We start from the raw sequence: 19825 nt of genomic DNA on the forward strand, positions 1-19825 counted from the left end.
CGAAAGGCTGGAGCAAATTGAATTATGACATGCAAACAACATCTCCGTCAACCTTTTAGCCTCAGAGAGGAAAACAGTGGCAGATGGTGCCCAACACCGACTACCTGTCTCCATAACAACCGGTCGGGCACCACTTCCCCTGGGAACCTGCCGGCAGCTGGCAGCTGCGAGAGGCCTGAGTGGGCTGTGGCACCTCCTGGGACTCTTAGGGCCTAGCTGAAGTGTGCCAACCATTACACGTGAATGCATCCCTAGCCTTTCTTACCCAGGCCTAGAGCCCAGCTTCTCTTCCTCAAAGCCTTTAACAGAGAGACGCAGACTACTTCCTACTAGGCAGGCTGGCTGGGGATGGGGGGTGAGTGGGTGGGGGGTATTGGGCATGGAAGAGCAAGCCCTTGTGCACCCGAAGGAAGGAACCCATAAAATGTACTGTCCCCTCTGAAGAAGGGACAGACGGATGGGAGGTCAGCTGACTGGTTAGATGGGAGGACTACGGAAACATGGTACTGAAACTCTGACACAGTCATGGTGTCCCTCCTGACAAGAGCAAGGCTCAGTCAACAATGCCACCTGAGAGAGGTCCCTCTCCCGTTGGGGACCTAAGACAAGGCTGGCCAGCAAGACAGACAGCAAGACAGACGGAAATAGAGAAACCGTCAAGCCATCAACTGAGGATCCCTGAACCCCAAGCAGTCACAGAGGGGTGGGAGTGGGAGTGGGAGCCTGGATTAACTACAGAGGAGATGGAGTGGAAGGGGGAGCCTGGACAGAGGGGACAGCAGACCTCTAGCTATCAGGTTCTCACACCAATCAGGTCCAAGCGGCAGTTACAACGCAAGGACATGTCACAGTCCAGGAAGCCAACCAGCTCCTCTGTGACTCGGGAGCCTCTGGTCCTAACCATGCCACTTGGCTGCCCTGCTCAGAAAAGGCAAGAGATGTAGCTCAGTCCGTAGAATGCTTGCCCAGCAAGCAGAAACCCCTGGTGCGTGCCCAGCATCCCATTAAAAAAAAAAAAAAGCCGGGTGTGGTGGTGTACACCTGCAATCCCAGCACTTGAGAGACAGAGGCAGGAGGACCTGAGACAAGGCCATCCTTGGCTACACAGTGAGTTCACAGGCAGCCCAGATACATAATACCTCTATCTCAAAACAGTAAAATAAATGAATTAAACTTTGTAGGAATTTTTCATAAAAAAAGAAAAGGGAAACACTATAGCCTACATCTCTGCAGTGTTCCCACCTGCAGTGCTCTGTGACAAGGACGGGGCACGTGGTACAGGAGAGGGTGGAAACATTCCATCCATGGGAGCCGTGATCACCACCAATTTCAGGGAAACGTCTCAGAAAGCCGCCTCGCTTAGGCATCCGTTCCTACCCTCCTGGTCTTTACTGGGTGAGGGTCCCTCCCTGAGCCTGTCTAACCACCTGTGACCGGGTAGATCAACACCCTTCTTTATCAGGTTGCTTCAAGGATCTGGTAAGGTGGGTGTATGGCGTGGGTCCCCAGAGCCTTCTGAAGCCCTGTCCCTGGTACACCGCGTCGTCGGCTTACCTGCAGCTCGGCAGCCGTGACTTTGTGGTAGATGAGTTCCTCATCCCTGCGCTTCTCCTGGGGGATGGTGATGTTGGCCAGCGCCGTCTCAAAATCCAGGATCTGCTGCATCTGCGGCCGGATGGTGTCCTCGTCCCCACCGCCCAGTAGCTTCCCCAGCTGGACCATGTAGTTCAGGTATCCAGTCAGGACCTGTAGGGACCAGCACGTCAGTGGCAGCCACCTGCTGCCCTCGGTGCCAGAGGAGGGCAGGACAGGCTGCAGCCCAGCGCACACAGTCAAAGGCTCTGCCTAGAAAACCCACATTTTATCTTACGGAGACAGGTCTCACTGTGTGGCCCCGACTGGCCTAGAACTCACAGAGAGCCAGCCACCTGCCTCTCTCTCCCTCAAAGTGTGTGCCTGGCTTGCTTTTTTATGTTTGAGACAAGGTTTTACTCTGTAGCCTAGGCTAGCCTGGCACTCATGGAAATCCTGCTTCAGTCTCCTAAATGCTTGGATTACAGGCACGTGTCAAGCCAAGCTTCTGAAACTCAGGCTTGAGTTGGATGCTATGTCTGTCCACTGTCTCCCCTCCGCCCCTAGAGTTAAAGTGACGTGCTTCCACATGTCCTAGGGTGGGACAGGTGGCCCTGCTGTTCTGGCCCACCTCTGCACAATACAGAATTCATCTTTGTGTCTGTTTGTGCGCGTGTGCACACACACACACAATGAGTGTGGGAGGGTGCTTGTGCGTGTACACAACACACACACACACACACACACACACGATGGAACTCAGGTTACCAGGTTTGCGTGACAACGGTCTTTGCCTGCTGAGCCACCTCGATGGCCCAATTTTTAGTCTTTTAACGAGCCTGCTCTGAGCCACCGGCCACTTTGTGTCCCCTGATCTGAGTCAAGCCCTTGCCTTCATGTCCTTCAGCTGCCCCTCTGCTAACCGTGTGAGGCTGAACCTCTGGCTGGGTGATCAGCCAAGTGGGGCTTGCCTCTCCTCAAGCAAGGTCCCTGGGGACCATCTCGCCATCACTGGGCACTGAGTGGGCACAGGGGGAATAATGGGGCTGGCTCCACACACTTCATGGCTGTGTGACGGCGAGCAGTCACTGAGTGTCTCTGAGCCTCCCAAGGCAAGATGAGAGTCTTATCAGCTTGACAGAGGTGAGGACCACAAAAGGCCTAGTACCCACAAACGCTGGCGGCTGCCGCCATTGTCTTCTTTAGAGAAGGGATAAGTGTTGCCTCCTGTACCTGCAGCACCTGGCTGTGATGCTGGATGCTTGGGGACACCACTCGCGCCCCCTCTCAACCGCCCCAGGGCTGCCCGTTGGCCTTCAGGAAACTGAACTCTCTGTAAAAGCCAAGTTTCTGAGGCTTCTGGGATAGCTGGGTGTGCAGAGCGGGGCAGGCTGGGTAAGTTTACCTTTTCATTCTCTGTCTTGTTCAGGTAATAGTCTCTGGAGGGCAAGCCAAGGCCGGACTGGTCCACCTGCAGAGGGATTTGGGGTGAGTGGGGAGGCTCCCTGCTTGTCCTCTGCCTTCCCTGGGGCAGGTACCAACAGGAACAGGAGAAGTTGAGAGCTACTACTACCAGCATATCCACTAAAGGACCAGGGACGAGACAGGCACATTTGCCCCAGTAGAACTGCAGAACTGCAATGGGATCTGGAGCAGATAGTAATGGTGAGAAGCCTCCTGAGAGTTGGTCAGGGAGGAGAGGAACATTCCAGAAGGTTACCACAGAAGCCTTCTGCTCCAATCTCGACATACCTCATTTCAGGTAAGAGTTATTATACTGTGTTTGGTTGACAAGGAAATTATAGTTCAGAGAGGCTTAGCCACTTGCCAAAGGTCACACAGCAGGTGGGTAGTATGGATGGGAGAGGTGAGGTGAAAGCAGGGAGAGATGGACTCAAATCCATTCCAGCCAGAGCTACAAAGGCCAGGAGCTGTGGCAGGGGAGCCAAGGGTGTCTGTCCCCAGTCATGTCCAAGAGTTTACATCACCTCCGTGGCTCAGCCCACCTGGATCACATTGCTGTTGGAATTCTTGGAGTCCGCGCTGACATAGACAGAGAAGAAGGGTGAGGTGCGGTAGTGAGCTGTGACCACCTGCAGTGTGTCCTGGAAGTTGTCCTTGGCCCAGGGTCCTGTGATATTCCAGCCTCCGAGCTGTGGAGAGAGAGCAGACAGAGGTGATGTGTGTGTGTGTGTGTGTGTGTGTGTGCGCGCGCGCGCGCGCGCGCGTGCTACAAGACCTTCCCCGAGGTGAGCTGAAGCAAAGTCCTTTGAGGGAGCAAAAGTGGCAAGAAAGTGTTCCCAGCCACCGCTTTCTGTGCCAGGAAGCCTGGCTAGCCTTGGCTGACCTCCCTGAAGGCCACCCAACAATGTAGATGCACTCAGAGTACACTGGTTGGGGCAGGAGGCTATCGATGTAGCTTGTTTGGCAGAGTCCATGTGTTGCAAGCACAATGCCCTGTCTCTAGTACTGTATAAAACCAGACATGGTGGTGACACATGCCAACAGCCTCAGGACTCAGCAGGGCAAACCACCAGGAGTTCAAGGGCATCGCTGGCTACAAAGGAAGTTTGAGGCCAGCCTGGGCTATGTGACTGTGATAGTTTGTATATGCTTGGCCCAGGGAGTGGCACTATTAGGAGGTATGGCCTTGTTGCAGTAGGTGTGTCACTGTGGGTGTGGGCTTCAGACCCTCGCCCTAGATGTCTAGAAGTCAATCTTCCACTAGCAGCCTTCAGATGAAGATACAGAACTCTCAGCTCTGCCTGCACCATGCCTGCCTGGATGCTGCCATGCTCCCGTCTTGATGATAATGGACTGAACCTCTGAACCTGTAAGCCAGCCCCAATTAAACGTTGTCCTTATAAGAGTTGCCTTGGTCATGATCTGTTCACAGCAGTTAACACCCTAACTGATAGAGTGACCCTGTCTCAACACACACACACACACACACACACAAAGCAAAGAAGAAACAGATGAACGACTTATTAGTAGTCAGCAGGGTCTACAGAGAACTATTTCCGACCAAGAGTCTTAGGGTACTTCAAGACCATCACACCCCTCCACATACACACAGGACCAGAAGAGCAATAGAGAAGGATTAATCAGTACAGTCCCTGCCCCCCACCTAGACACACACATGCTTGTCCCCGGCAGATGCAGACACACACCCTATTCCACCCACACAGACAGATCCACCCACACAAAGCCATGCACACACATGCCCAGGCAATCCCAACACCTGCAGTAGACAGACAGACAGACAAGACAGACAGACGGGCTCTGAGTCCCAGCTGGGCGTGGTGGCTGGAGGTGTGAGGTGTAAGATAAGCTGGAGGGGCTGGCAGGAAGCTCATCGGAGGGAGACTGTGGCCGTCCGTCTGCCCACCTGAACACCCACCTTCTCAATCAGCTCCATCAGGGGCTTGGCCCGAAGCTCCTCGATCCTAGTTTCGTTCATGCACGCACGGTAGTACACTTGGGCTTTTCTCTCTGCCTCGCTCACGCTGGCCGTGGCATTTTCTAGAAGGTCAAGAAATAACAGAGTTGTGTCTCAACGGGGTGAGTTCTTCCTGGATCCTCAGCGCTCCCAGCTGTATGGAAGTATCCCGGTAAATGGCTGTCCACGGAGGAAAAGCCTTGTCCTAGGGCTGTTCTCAAGTACCTCCGTGTCCCGGGTTTCTTCTCTCTGCAAGATGACCTTACATAGTTTTGTGTAAACTTGACACAAGCTAAAGTCATCTGAGAGGAAGGACCCTCAACTGAGAAAACGCCTCCATAAGATCGGGCTGTAGGCAAGCCTGTAAGGCATCTTCTTACTGATTGATGGAGGAGGACCCAGCCCATTGTGGGTGGGGTCAGCCCTGGGCTGGTGGTCCTGGGTTCTATAAGAAAGCAGGCTGAGCAAGCCATGAGGAACAAGCCAGTGAGCAGCACCCCTCCATGGCTTCTGCATCAGCTCCTGCCTCAGATTCCTGCCCTGAGTTCCTTCAAATGCAAAGCTGAATAAACCCTTTCCTCCCCAACTTGCTTTGGGTCATGGTGTTTCATTACAGCAATAGTAACCCTGACTAAAGGGTGTACCCACCCGGCAGGACTGCACGGGGCCCCAATCCCTTGCCTGGAAGGTGGGAACCCTGCCTAGGTTTTCAGCTCTCTGATGTCCTTGCCAGGAAGAAAGGCAGGAATCGGGCTTAAAATATTGCATTCATTAGCAACTGACTCCCCTCGTCCTCCAGAGGGGACTAGAACCACCAGGTACTGCTGGCCAGGCCCCAGAAGGTGTCTCTCACCATCCACACCTGGCTCTGGCCATGACCCTGAGGGGCCGTGGCCAGCATCAGAGACAGAACTCTGTGCTCAAGAATGAGCCTGGTGGGGTTGGAGAGATGGCTCAGCAGTTAAGAGCACTGAGTTCAATTCCCAGCAACCACATGGTAGCTCACAACCATCTGTAATGGGACCTGATGCCCTCTTCTGGGTAGCTGAAGACAGCTACAATGTACTTACATATAATAAATAAATAAATCTTTAAAAAGAAAAAAAAGAGCCGGGCATTGGTGGTGCACGCCTTTAATCCCAGCACCCGGGAGGCAGAGGCAGGCGGATTTCTGAGTTCGAGGCCAGCCTGGTCTACAGAGTGAGTTACAGGACAGCCAGGGCTACACAGAGAAACCCTGTCTCAAAAAAAAAAAAAAAAAAAAAAAAGAAAAGAAAAAAAAAAAAGAATGTGCCTGGCATCTGCTTTCCCTAGGCCTCCAAGGCCACCGAGATAAGAGAGAGAGGCTTCCCAGGACAGCCTGGCTGTGCTGGTCACAGTGTGTTCTGAGTTCCAGCTGGAGGCCACTGACTGACTCCCTTTCCCTGGCATCTGGGGGGAGAGCGAACACTTGAGGCCTCCCTGATCAAGCTCAGTTCCTGCGCTGTTCGTGTAGAATAAAGAAGAACATGGTGTCTGGGAGAGGGGAGTGTGGAATGAAGGGCTCTGGCAGGCCCAAGTGTGGCAAACCTGGCACCAGGACGGCTTGCCCACCCCCACCCCCTCCATAAACCGTTAAGATTACATTCCTAAAGCAAGCCCCCAAGGTCTATTCCCTTATTCGGCCGCTGACTCCTTTCTGAGACTAAACACTAAAGGTCCAACAATCAGATCTCATTATTTGGCTACCCTGGCTAACCAGTTCAATCCTAGCACAGCCTTCCTCCTTTTTCTTCAGAAAAAAACAAAAAACAAAAACAAAAAAACCAACAACCCCCCCCAAAAAACCTCAAGAAAATAAACAAACAAACAAAAAACCAAAAACATCTGCTGTTGCTGTCTGCTTTTGTTTAATCCAGCAGCAGCCCCCCTGCTTGTCCCTCCTGGGTAATAGATAAATCTCCCCTGTGCTAAGAACTTGGCATCTGAGTGTGTCCTGTACCGAATCTGAGGGGCCCCCAACCCCACAATAAGGCCAGTGCCAGGCTGAGCTCTATAAGAGGCGGAAGGGAGACAGGATGTATGGGCGCCATGTGGCAACGGGCATTCATACTTCTGCCCGGCTTCTCTCACCGAGTGCTACTGTTGCCCTGGTTGGGGCAGAAGCTCCGGGACAGCCTGAGGCACACCACCCTCCTGCTCCCTCCTCATCAGGAGCAGCTACAACCTTGCAAGCTCCAGAGGAGAGGGACCTGAACTGACCGAGTCAGCCCTACAGAGCTAGGGAGTTGGCTCAGTAGGTCCAGGGCCTGCTATGCAAGCATGAGGCCCTGAGTTCAAATCCCTACACCCTGAAGAGCTGGGTACAGCTGCCCAAGCTTGTAACCACAACACTGGAGGGCAGAGGTGGGGGCAGGGAAGAGGTGGATCCCTAACGTTCACTGGCCAGACAACCTAGCTGAACCAATGAACTCCAGGTTCTGTGAGAGATCCTGTTTCAAAAAAGAGAGAGCGTGCAATGGAAGAAAACATCTGACTTTGTGCTCTGGCACCCAAGTGCACACGCCCACACATGTACACACCCCTGAAATGCACACATATGCATGCACACGCCTGTGAAACACACTTGCACACACATGCACACACCCTTGGGAGAACACAAAAGACACCTACATGAGATGGATCAGGTGAACAAACGCAGGTCTTGGGCCAGACTGTGGCAGAGAAGGGGTGAAAAGGCACTTGAAAAGTGAAGGAAAGAGCCAGGCATGGTGGTGCACGCCTTTAATCCCAGCACTCAGGAGGCAGAGGCAGGTGGATTTCTGAGTTCGAGGCCAGCCTGGTCTACAAAGTGAGTTCCAGGACAACCAGGACTATACAGAGAAACCCTGTCTCGAAAAACCAAAAAACCAAAAAACCAAAAAAAAAAAAAAAAAAAAAAAAAAAAAAAAGAAAAAGAAAAAGAAAAAAAAAAAAGAAAAAAAGTGAAGGAAAGAGAGCGGAGCTCTGAGCTTGGCTTCAGCAGCAGTTGCTACTACTGACTGGGATGTAAAAGCCCAGAGAACATTCTAGAGGGGAAAGGAGACCACTTGGGCTCCAATGGCATGGAGATCATTTGGCAGCATGGGACCAGACACCAGAGTTTCCAATGGCCTAGTTAACTTCCTTCCAGGGACCCCATGTTCCAGAAACGTCTGTAGTCACTTCCCCAAAGTCCCAGAGAGGAAAGACAGAACACCGTTTAATCAGCCCTCATTTTCCTTTGGGAGTTTTTCTTGGATCTCTTTCTCACATCGCTGCTGGCCAGTGTTAGGAAGCAAACGCCCAGGCAGCCGGGCAAGCAGAGGCTGCTGAGATGGGCTGCAGGGAACCGGGTGCCTGGGAATCCCTCAGGCTCCAGGGCTGTCATGGCACTATCAGGGCAGAAGCATGCTGGGTCTGGAGTCTCCGCCAGGCAAGGCCACTGTTTGTTTTAGATAAACCACAGACTGCTCCAGGCCTCAAGCGCTCCATCCAAGAGGGGCTGATAAAGGAGGTGCCCAGCTCTTTGGGACAACACTATCCGCACTTCCTGGTGCCGAGTGCAGGCCAGGGGTCAGGCCTGTATCTCATCATCAGACAACACAGAAAGATGGATGTGCTGTTACTGGCCAAGGAGAAGGAAAGGGAGCCCAGGAGAGGGAAGGAGTCCGCTAACAAAGGCGAAGAGATGAATGAGCCTGCTGGAATCTGAACCCGGGCATTCTTAAGCCTCCCTGAGAAAGTGACTGGCTCCTAGCACATGGGCGTGGCTATGTGTGCAACTTGTCATAACATTTCCCCAGAAGTGGCTCTTACTTGGATCACACCCAATTTATAGGCGAGTGCCTGAGTAATTAGACCAAGGTCGCATAAAAGTGGCTGAGGCCAGGACAGGCGCTCTCGTCTTTCTATTTTCTTGTACCTTCTTGCCAGTCAGTACGCTGAAAAAAAACAGGCCAGAAGACAGTCCACCCACCCCCACCCCCTAAGAGGTCCTGGCCCCGCCTCCTTGCCTGAATCATAAAATCTACCAAAACCACTCTCTGATGGAAGCGGATACTACGGTGTGTGTGTGTGTGTGTGTGTGTGTGTAGGGGGTAGTGTTTCCAAGACAAATAGAGAGCAGTAAGGGGAAACGGAGACGGTAGATATTGGGAAGCCATAATCAAATGGAAATGAGAAGATAGTACAACTCCCACCCAGTCACCAACAGAAGCTCATCTCAGGAAGCTGGAATGTTCCATGTTCTCAGAGAGACTGGTATGAGGGGCACAAGAAAGGAAGGGAGATAGCTAGCTATCCCAACCTCCCCCCGCCCCCAGCTCTGGTTCTAGGGATGGACCCAGGGGATTGTGCAGGCCAGGCGAGCACTCTTCCCCCAGCTTCGATGGTCACAATTCGCTTGTGTTAAATACTGTATGTATCCTTGCTTTGCTTTTGAGACTGGCTCTCATATAGCCCAGGCTGACCTTGGACTTAATATATACCAAAGGATGGCTTTGATCTTCTGATCTTCCCATCCTGCCTCAGGAGTGTTGCAAGAATAGGAATTCACCACCATGCTTGGCTTTATGGTCTTATAGACCTGAAGGGTACATAAATGGCAGTGTGGCTCAGGCCCCACTGGCAGAAGACATAACAGGGAAAGAGGCTTCCTCTAGAAGGACCCGGGTGGTAGTGGTTGTGCACCTCTAATCCCAGCACTTGGAGGGCAGAGGCAGGTAGCTCTCTGAGTTCAAGGCCAGCCTGGTCTACAGATCGAGTTATAGGACAGTTGGGGCAACACAGACAAATCCTGTCTCAAAAAACAAACAAGAAAGAAAAGAAAGTATAGAAGGGGCTGAGGAGATGACGTTTGGAACGTCAGAGGCGGGGTGTGGCAGCACACACCTGAAACCCCAACATGGAGACAGGTCGATTCCAGGTGTAAGCGTTCAGCCAGGCTAGTGCTAACAGTGAGATCTAGATTCACCATGGCGCATGCCTTCAAAAACACAAGGTAGAGGAGCAGCTGAGAAACACACTCAGTGTTGACCTCTGGCCCAAACAAGAACATGCATGAGCAAGCACGCACACGTACATGACACGCCAGACAGAGAGAGCGGAGATACCCGTCTGGAAGAGTTTGTGGGGTAGGTTGTCTAGTTGGTAAAATAATAGGAGCTAGGCACAACCAGAAAGCCCAAAGCAAGCCAAAGCCAAAGGGGTGACGGGAAGCTGGCTGCTTCCTGATGGTGTGAGGCCACATTCCTTTCTCCCCAGTCCCAGGAGGCCCTGCAAGTCAGCCTGGGGGGGAAAGGCAGAGTCTATGTTCCATACAAGTGAGGTCAGCCACTTCCAGCTAACAAGCTAACATGTCACAGTGGCACCTGGCCCAGGTCAGCCCACCCTCTGGGAGGTCCCAGGAGAATTCAGCCATCAAAGGAATGTGCGGCTCTGGCTGGAGATGGAGCTCCCATGGTAGTGACGCTCCCCTGGGAGTTCCGGGCATGGTGATCCCAGAGCTTAGAAAGCAAAGACAGGAGGGGGGCAGAAGGTACAAGTTATCTTTGGCCTCATAGGGGGTTCAAGGCCAGCTTGGGCTAGAGACCCAGAGGAAGGAGGGAAAGGAAGGAAGGAAGGAAGGAAGGAAGGAAGGAAGGAAGGAAGGAAGGAAGGAAGGAAGGAAGAAGAGATGGAGGGGAGGAAGGAAGGGTATGTCTTGCTCAAGTCTACACTGCATGTTAACAGCTGTGTTGCTGGCCCAGCAAACCTCACCAACACTCCAATGCCTCTCTTTATCTCCCTACCTCCTGAGAGCACCCCTGTGTTCCAGTGCCTGCCAGCTGTTAGCCCTGCCTCCTCCTGAGGCCCCCTGGCTGGCCCTTTCCTTGTCTTAGGGAAGCTGAAACCACTGGGCCTTAAACTCTGGAACATTCTTTATGATGTCACTCACTCACCTGCATCTGCTTCTTCTGGGGTTCCCAGGTATCTAGGCTATAGCTGAAGAGCCGTTTCTAAATTAGTTTCCAGGACAGAGGCTGGTAAGGGGACTGTAAGACATGCTCTGTGTGTGTGTGTGTGTGTGTGTGTGTGTGTGTGTGTGTGTGTGTAGTGGAGGGTCCTGAGCTAGGACACAGAGATCATTTCAGTATATTTGGGGCCCAGGGCAAGCCTGGCCTGCAGAGCTTCACACCAAGCAGCTATTAAGGAAGCAAGCCACAAGTCTCACTCCCTAGCAAAACCTCCTGGGGCCTCCCCAGAGTGGATGTAGTTAAGAGAGAGCCAGGAATGAGAGAATACACTCTTTGAGATGCCATGGCTTTAGGTCTGAACTCCAGCTCCACCATTTTCTGGGCAATCTGTTTTTGCCTCTGAGTGCCATCCATAACAGGCATGGACTGCTGTGGATGCATTATGAGAAACAAATAAAAAACTCAGCATACTAGATACACCAGTACTGCCTTCTCTGATAAATGGCCCACATCATGCCTGAGACGTAAGTCAATGACTCTGCCTTCCTCTGACGCCTCCCTGCATCCTTACCAGTGACCAGTGAGATTCCATGTTATGATAGGAGGAGCCAAGGACCTGGGAGGCCCCCTCTATCACCATGCAGCTTGTGAGGGAGGGCACTACATGGAATTCATACAAAGCCACCAGAAGGGCAGCTGTGTTTCTCTGAACTGGAGCCAGGCCCCATGCTCAGCCCCCAAACTCAGCATGCGAGTCTATACTCACAGTGACCTTCTATGTCGGAGAGCACTGAGAGTTGGGCTTAACAGAGTTGGGAACTGTGGCATACACAGATCCCTGGACAAGCAGCCAAGCTGGTCTGTAGAGGGTGGGTACGGGGCTGTATGGCTTTAGAACTTTGCAGTGTGGCCCTGATGCCACCAAGCCCTGCAAGTTACCCATGTCAAGATCTTGATTGGTTGTTTCTGCACAGGGCAGTTTCCTATCATCACCTTGACCCAGAGGGACAGGGTAGATAGAAAGTCATAGCCCAAGACGGGAGGCCACTCCCCATGACATCTGACAGCTGCCTCAGATTGGCTGGGGTGGGATTGGGGGTCCTGAGAAGCTACTGGGGACTGTGGGTGAAAGGGTGGGTAGGCAGCCTAGCAACAGCCATGGTCTGAGGCTGGGTTGGAAAAGAAAGACAAGGCGTCCTTAACCCACTTGTAACTGAAGGACATGGCTGCCTAAAAAGCAGTTGTTAAAACAGAACCATTTCCTATCTCCTGAGACGACTTCATCACTTAGAGAGGATCTGCCCTCTTTGAAGCAGCCACTTCTGTGTCACTTACTCCTCAGTGTGACGAAGGGCTTTAAAAGGCTGGACAAGCTGGATGTGGTGGTGCCTCACACCTTTAATCCCAGTTCTTGGGAATGGAGGCAGGAGAACTGCTTCAAGTTCAAGGGCAGGCTGGACTACACAGGGAGACCTTGTCTTGAAAAACCCAACCAACTGCCAAGACAGAGTTAAGTATTCATGAAGCTAAGCGGCCTTGGTGACACATGGATTAATAGGGTTTTTACTCTCTGGCCCTTGCCCAGCTTTGGGAGCCCCAGGAGAGGGCAGAGGGCAGCAGGAGAGGAAGCTGGAAAGGGTTTCACACATCACTGGTAAGGATGCAGCCAGGCATCCGAGGAAGGCAAAATCACAGGTCAGGACATGCGGTCCAGCCTGTGCTAGGACTCCTTCTGGGAGGGGAGACACTGCGTGGGCAAGATCTTATGTAGTAGCCAGGAATATAGCAGCAAGAAGGACAGACTCGGGCGTCTAAGCATGGGACTCCATGGTCAAAAGGACTTTGGAGAGTCTTTTTCACAGCTCATCACCAGCAGCCCAGGAATAACAGACTCTGATATATATATATTTCTCTCTCTCTCTCTCTCTCTCTCTCTCTCTCTCTCTCTCTCTCTCTCTCTCTCTCCAGGATCTCATGAAACCTAGGTTACATTTAAATTGAATGTTTGATCCTCCTGTCTCTACCTCCCAGTTCTGGGATGGTGCTGATACCACACCCAGTTTTACTTGAGCTGGGGACTGAACACGTGGCCTTGTGCATGCCAGGCAAGCACTCTACCAACTGAGCTATAACCTCTGCCCTGCATGACACCACCACTGATCAACAGGTATAGTCTATCTGAGCTCAATGCTTTTTACTTTCACACCGCAAACTCAGTTAGTGCCAGCCAGGAGCTAAGTGCACCGAGCCTTGAAGGCCGAGGCTCGAAGCTCTGTGTACTCCCTGTGACAACCACCTCACACCTGCTCTTCCATGCTGCGAACTGCGGACTGATCTCAGGTCGCCAATGAAGAGAGTTAACCAGGTCGCTCAGGGTCACCCGGCAGGCAGGGGATGCCACCCTCCCCGACCCCTTTGTCACTTACCCAGAAGTTGCTTGATGACAGCTTGGTTATGTTCCCAGAGGTTGCTGAAGGTTCCCCAGCGTGAGTGGCCGTCGGGCACGGGGTTGGCCTTGATCCAGCCCCCGCAGGCGTAGCTGAAGAAGTCCTGGCACGGGTCTACTGTGGGGTCCATGGAGTTTAGGATGGAGCTGGTCACTGAGACACAGGCCTCCGTCAGACATACCGGAGGCGTTCCTGAGGGCCGGGGACAAGAGGTTCATGAGAGGTGAGCAGTGCAGGTAGCCTGCAGCCCAGGGCTGACTTAGCTGGATGACTACTAGATCCCTGATGAGACACAAGCTCGGTAGATTTAGAGCCTCTTGGCACACAGGACTTCTATTAGCTGTGTAAACTCCTTTCCGTGGTTTCAAAGAGCTCAGGACTAAGCCGATTTTCTTCTCAGCAATCTTTCCTCCACGACGACGACGACTTCTGATCCTGATGTCAACCATTCATTTTCCAGTCCACACATCTATCTTTCAATAAAATCAACACTGAATGTTTTCTAGGTCCTGTCTGTCTCTGTCTGTCTGTCTGTCTGTCTGTCTGTCTGTCTCTGTGTGTATGTGTGTGTGTGTGTGTGTGAGAGAGAGAGAGAGAATTATACAATGTGCATAGGCAACACACATATGTGTGTTTATATGCCATAAACACACACACATGTATGCATGCATACACATATGTGCACACACATGCACAGACATGCACAATCAGGGCAGAGAACATAGATCAGTTAGGAGAACCCTGGATTCAGTCCCCATTACCACATAAGTCAGAGCACTGTGGCACAGGACTGAAATCCTCACTTGGGAGGATCAGAAGTTCAAAACCATTCTCAACTACAAAGAGTTTCAGGAAGGCACATGAGACCCTATCTCAAAACAGAACCCCCCCTCCCCCTGAAACAAAACTATTGCTCTATTGGCATTTGAATGGAAAAGAATCTTTTCCAAGTGCTGGGAACGGAGCCAGGCCCTTGCACATGCCAGGCGAGTGCTCTCCCACTGAGTCACAGCTCAGAGATCCTTTCTATGGCAGGGGCGATGGTGCCACTTACAGGAACACTACATCAGATCCCCTTAATCAGAGTCACACACTCTGGTTCCCAGCCACCGGGAAAGCCAGAACCTTAGGAGAACAGAGGGAATGTCCGTGTGTTTGAAAAGGCCATTCTCTGTTAGATGTAACTCCATATTTGGAGAGGAGAGGGGAAATAATACCTATTGTTTTTACTCAGTAAACTGCAGGAAGTCAAGTCTGACAAAGTCTTGGCTGGAAATGCCCACAAGACAAACAATAAGGGGACTTGGGTTTGGAAACAACACAAGGTGGTGGCACACACCTTTAATCCCAGCACTCGGGAGGCAGAGGCAGATCTATGTGAGTTCGTGGTCTACAGAGTGAGTTCCAGGACAGCCAAGGCCACAAAGAGAGAGACATTGCCTTGAAACACCCCCCTACCTATAAGAAAAAAAAACCCCAACAAATAACAAAACCTAAAAAACCAAAACAACAACAACAACAACAACAACAACAACAACAACAACAACAACAGAACAAAAAAAAAAACAACCCAACCACACCAAATCAAACCAAATATCCTTGGTCCATCAGGAGTTTCATGTCTACTTGATTGACTAGTGAGTGGTTTAGGGGGCCACAGATGACCAACTGATAGTTTGTGGCCCTCTCATCTATGTTCGCTGATCCTTGGAAATCTCCTCAGGCCCTCTCGTATTCTTTCCTGTCTTGGGCATCTGTGGTCCTATCACGTGCTAAATCACATCTGCGGTCTCATCATGTGCTAAGTCACATCTGCAGTCCCATCGTGTGCTAAGTCACAGCCTTCCCTGTCTAGTTTCCTACAAGAGGATGCACTTGTATTCACAGGTCCTTTGTCCAGCGCTGGGCTTGGCATCCACTGTTGTTCAGTGGATGTTTGTAGAATGCATTAATGTCCCACCGAATGACTAAATGAAAGTGACTTAGGACCTGGCCACCTGCTGGAGAGGTAGGTGGCAGATACCCCTTTGCTCTGGGACACACATGATCAGTCAAGAAGGCAGGAACCAGCTCAGGTCTGATATACTCATCTAAAAGTATTTACCTTCAGTGTCATCCAAGACGCTTCAGTTCTTTAAAAACGTGAAGTTGTGTGTGTGTCTGTGTGTGTGTTGTGTGTGTGATTGTGTGCTGCACAATCTCCTGGAGTCAGTGCTCTCCTCCTTCTACCATGCAGGTTCTGGGGCTAGAACTCAGGTCATGAGGCTTCACAGCAAGCACCCTTACCCACTTAGCCATCTAGCTGACCCTTAAGATGCTTTCAAATACTTTGCAGAACAGGGACAGGGGAAGGGGTTATTAAGTCAGTAACCCCAGAATCCATATTATCAATGCCAGGCATACACTTGCAAGCCCAGTGCTGGGGAGGTGGAGACAGGAGGATTCCCTGGGCTTGCTAGTGAGCTGCTGGGGGCATAATCGGTGAGTTCCAGGCCAGTGAGAGACACTGTCATAATGGCGGTGGAGTCGAATGGCACCGCTGAGGATGGCATCCAAGGGCTGTCCTCTGGCCTGTTCACACACACATGGCCCTACATGCACTAAAACAAAACAAGACAAAAACTGCCAACTAGGGAGATGGCTCAGTGGTTAAGAGCACTGACTGCTCTTCCAAAGGATCTAGGTTCAACTCCCAGCATCCACACAGCGGCTCACAACCATCTGCAACTCTAGATCCTAAATCCCAGTATCTTCTTCTGAGCTCTGCAGATACCAAGCAGGTGTGAGGTTCACGAACACGCAGGCAAGATACTCATTCAGAGAAAACAAATAGACTTTTCTGAAAGTGTTAAAATAAATGAATAACCCTTCCCGGGAGAACTTCATGTTAGTTTTGCTGCTGTTTGGAAGTCGGCTGCAAGCCTCTGGAAGGGAGGCCTAAGCAGGGAGGCAGGTCAGAATGTCCTCAAGGGCCCAGACACTGCTTAGAGGTGGGTCTTCCAGAACTGTCTGAGGAGCTGCTTTGCCTGGCCTCGTGTTTACTCAGATGCGGCCAATGTTAGGGCCCGCTGATGCACATTGAGGTTCTGCCAAGACCCAGGCGGCGGCTGCTTTCTCAGGTGGTGCATGGGTCCTCTGATCCTTAGCCCGGCTCCACCCTAGGGCAAGAGGACCATTCTGCTCCCACATCTGGACTTGGGTGCAGGGGAGGGGAACGGGCCAGAGGCAGACACTGGAATCTGCCCCTACAAGTCCCACTTGGAGGTAACTACTGCTCTTTGAGATCTGGGGATCAAACAAGCTGTCAAGCTTGGCGGCAAGTACCTTTACTCACTGAGACATCCTGTCAGCCCCAAGACGCATTTTATTCAGGAGCTGTCCTTTGGGAGCACTCTTTGAGTCCTGGAGAAGCGTATTAGGGTTCTTTTTTATTTTTATTAGGTATTTTCCTCATTTACACTTCCAATGCTATCTCAAAAGTCCCCCATGCCCTCCCCCACCCTACCCCCGTATTAGGGTTCTTTTTTTTTTAATTTACTTCTTTTTTTTTTAAAGATTTATTTATTATATGTAAGTACACTGTAGCTGTCTTCAGACACAGCAGAAGAGGGAGTCAGATCTCATTACAGATGGTTGTGAGCCACCATGTGGTTGCTGGGATTTGAACTCTGAACCTTCAGAAGAGCAGTCGGGTGCTCTTACCCACTGAGCCATCTCACCAGCCCGTATTAGGGTTCTTAAGGGGAGTCCCAGAGCAGCCTGCCTGCACTCCATCCCTGGGCCAAGAGCTGGGCAGACAGTTCTGGGCCTACCCTGGCAACAGGATGCTCTGAACTGAAGCTGACTCAGGATGGGGGTAGCTGCAGAAAGAGAATGCTCTGCTGGGCTTTGTCCATGAAGTAGAGATGTGCACATGCTCATACATACACTCATGCATGCACACACTCACATGCACACACAGGCACACAGGCTTGGTAGGGAAAGGCTGTCCCCGGTCCCACCGTTCCTTTTACACCTTTAGTCACCCGGTCTTTTACTCGGCTTCTCCACACCCATGGCATTCAGGCACAACGCTGGACACAGGGCTAAAGGCTCAGAAATGAGTACTTAATCAGGAAAGTATCAATTCAGCACCTCTGAGCCAGGCACATGTGGAAAAGCATCTCTATAAGCCATTAGTTAGTCAGTTAAATAATCAATCACTTCTTAAGCACCTCGTAGATACTTAAGCCGGTCACACAGGAAGAAACTATCATGAGTTGTTTGAATAAATGAATGAATAAATGACTAAGTGACCCACGCAGGAAGGACATATGAATGAAGTCCCAGTCCTCTATTTAGAACTTAAAATGTCCCCCATCCCATTTCTGGATGGCCGGCCTCAACCAACTTCATAGTGTAGAAGGCTCCATCAAGCCATTGTGCTGGAGTGAATGACAGCTGTTGGGTGGAACCACCTCCTTTGGTTGCTCTGATTAATAAGATGGTTGTGGGGAGAATAGGAGATCCTGGACTTGATTTGAACTTGGACCCATTCTCCCCAAATCCACCCTTCTCGTGACCCCAGAATGATAGTGGGGTCAGAGGAACCCATCAGAACAGAGTCAGAGGGGCCTATACATGCAGGAAGGTTAGGGGGAACCACCATGACAGCGGGGCCAGAGGGGCCTATCACAACAGGTCAGAAGGAGCCATTATGTGACCGTCCAATGTGGACGAGAGCCATGCACAACAGAAACACACAAAGGCTCTAGGGCATGGAGTACATAGTCTTTCCCCGGTGCTGACATGCCCTGGAAGTGAACCCGCGGTCACAAGGAGGCGGGGCCAGTGCTCTGGATTCCTCTAAAACCTGGACACCCATGAGCCGATGCAGCCTCTGCACCCAATCCCCCTGGCTTGCAGCCTGGGGTGACTCGGTCTCAGTGGCCCCAGCACACGTCACAAGGCTCCAGGGAGGAAGAAATAAGTCGCATGTGTGAGGAAAGGTCCAGGGGAAGTGCCCAGTGAACAGAAGCCATCATAGCTGTACTCCTGAGACTAGGGATGGCGGGCGGCCACACCTTCGCAGTAACAGAGCCAAAGCTAACGGAAAAGGTCCTTTGGAACTCCAGATACATAGGTCACTAGGGTCATCCCCCGACTGGGCCCTTTCCCCCACATTCAGAGAAATAAAAAGAAGAAAAATAAAAAGTCAGTTCTGGAAATTAAGTGGTTTCTCTATTAAGCTGCTGAGCTAGTCTAATGGAGCCTAGGAAAGCTTTGATCCCACTAAGAAGTCCAGGCTAGTCATGAAATCGGCATCCTCCTGCCTCAGCCTACCAGGGTATTGAGGTCATAGGCTTGAGCCATTTCCACCCAGATTTGTCCTTCTGATTTCAAATCCTTTCTACCACTCACTCTCCCAACCCATCTGCCTCGACCCTGGGTCCAGAGGCATCTCTCTCTTTGGCTCTAGAGACCAATCCCAGCTTGCACAAAGACCCCTGCCTCTTGCACAGAGTGACAGAGCCCAAGGAATCATGGGTAAGCCCATCCCAAATCACAGATGCACCTACTTGTCCGGTACTGGATACCCAGGGCTGCCAGGCAGGCCACCAACCCTGCTGCCAGAAGCGCCACCAGCACCACCAGCCGCTTCTCCACCGAGGTCCGAGCTGCCCAGCACCTCTGGCCGCTCCGGGAGCTGCGGAAGTTCACCTGCAGGGAAGAAGCCAAGAGGGGCAGCGAGACCATGAGTCCAGGGCCCCTCTTCCCCAAGAAGAAGGAACTCCGCTGCAGGCCCAGACTCTGGGGAGGCATCAAGCTGCCCGTCGGTCTCAGGGGTGGTCCAGTTCTCACAGAATTTGCTCTAATCCAGGAAAGGAACCACCGCCCTGGCCAGGAGCTTCAATTTGCTCTCGGACATCAGAGCTAGCAGCTCAACTCAGGAGGGCTTGTGTTTCCTGTGTCATTCGATACCGGTAGAAGGGGGAGAGGGGGGAAACCTACAGCTTTTCTATTTCTCCAGTAAGGAGCTCAAAAAAAAAATGAACAGGATGTTTGGACTTTGAAGGCATTCGGAGGGCGGCCAGCTGGGCCCTCCTCAGAGCCCTGCATCCACAGAGCCAGAGACAAACATGGCAGGACCACAGCTCCTGCCTGCTCTCTGCAAGTGGGGACAGCTCAGACCATTTGGTCTTTCTAATCCTATCAGGGCTGCGTCGATGCCTCTCTTTTAACAAACAATAAAACCGAGATCCCTGGTCACTTCTCTCATAGCCGAGCGGGTAGGACTGAGATGGGAAACAGACTCTGGAGCCCACCAGTGAGTGAGACATGGGTCTCAGGGGATGGTCAGGGAAGACAAGAGGCGAAATAAAATCTCCATTCATGCAGGTCCTCTAGGGGGAAAAATGTGCCAGGCCCCTGTA

General features: G+C 51.7%; 1 protein-coding gene across 3 annotated transcripts in view; it reads right to left on the reverse strand.

Moving 5' to 3' along the window:
• Window positions 1-19825, reverse strand: part of Ece1 (endothelin converting enzyme 1) — a 107234-nt gene that overhangs the window by 25271 nt on the left and 62138 nt on the right. For all 3 annotated transcript variants that reach the window (XM_021160195.3, XM_021160196.2, XM_021160194.3), the window contains 6 exons: window positions 18971-19112; window positions 13392-13604; window positions 4973-5094; window positions 3579-3725; window positions 2978-3043; window positions 1555-1746 (listed from right to left, as the gene is read on the reverse strand). In XM_021160195.3, the coding sequence (XP_021015854.1) occupies window positions 1555-1746; window positions 2978-3043; window positions 3579-3725; window positions 4973-5094; window positions 13392-13604; window positions 18971-19112 (882 nt within the window). The remainder of the gene's footprint in view (window positions 1-1554; window positions 1747-2977; window positions 3044-3578; window positions 3726-4972; window positions 5095-13391; window positions 13605-18970; window positions 19113-19825) is intronic.

Source organism: Mus caroli, unplaced genomic scaffold (assembly GCF_978045245.1).
Source record: "Mus caroli unplaced genomic scaffold, Mus_caroli_1 scaffold_6, whole genome shotgun sequence".
Taxonomy (NCBI): Eukaryota; Metazoa; Chordata; class Mammalia; order Rodentia; family Muridae; genus Mus; species Mus caroli.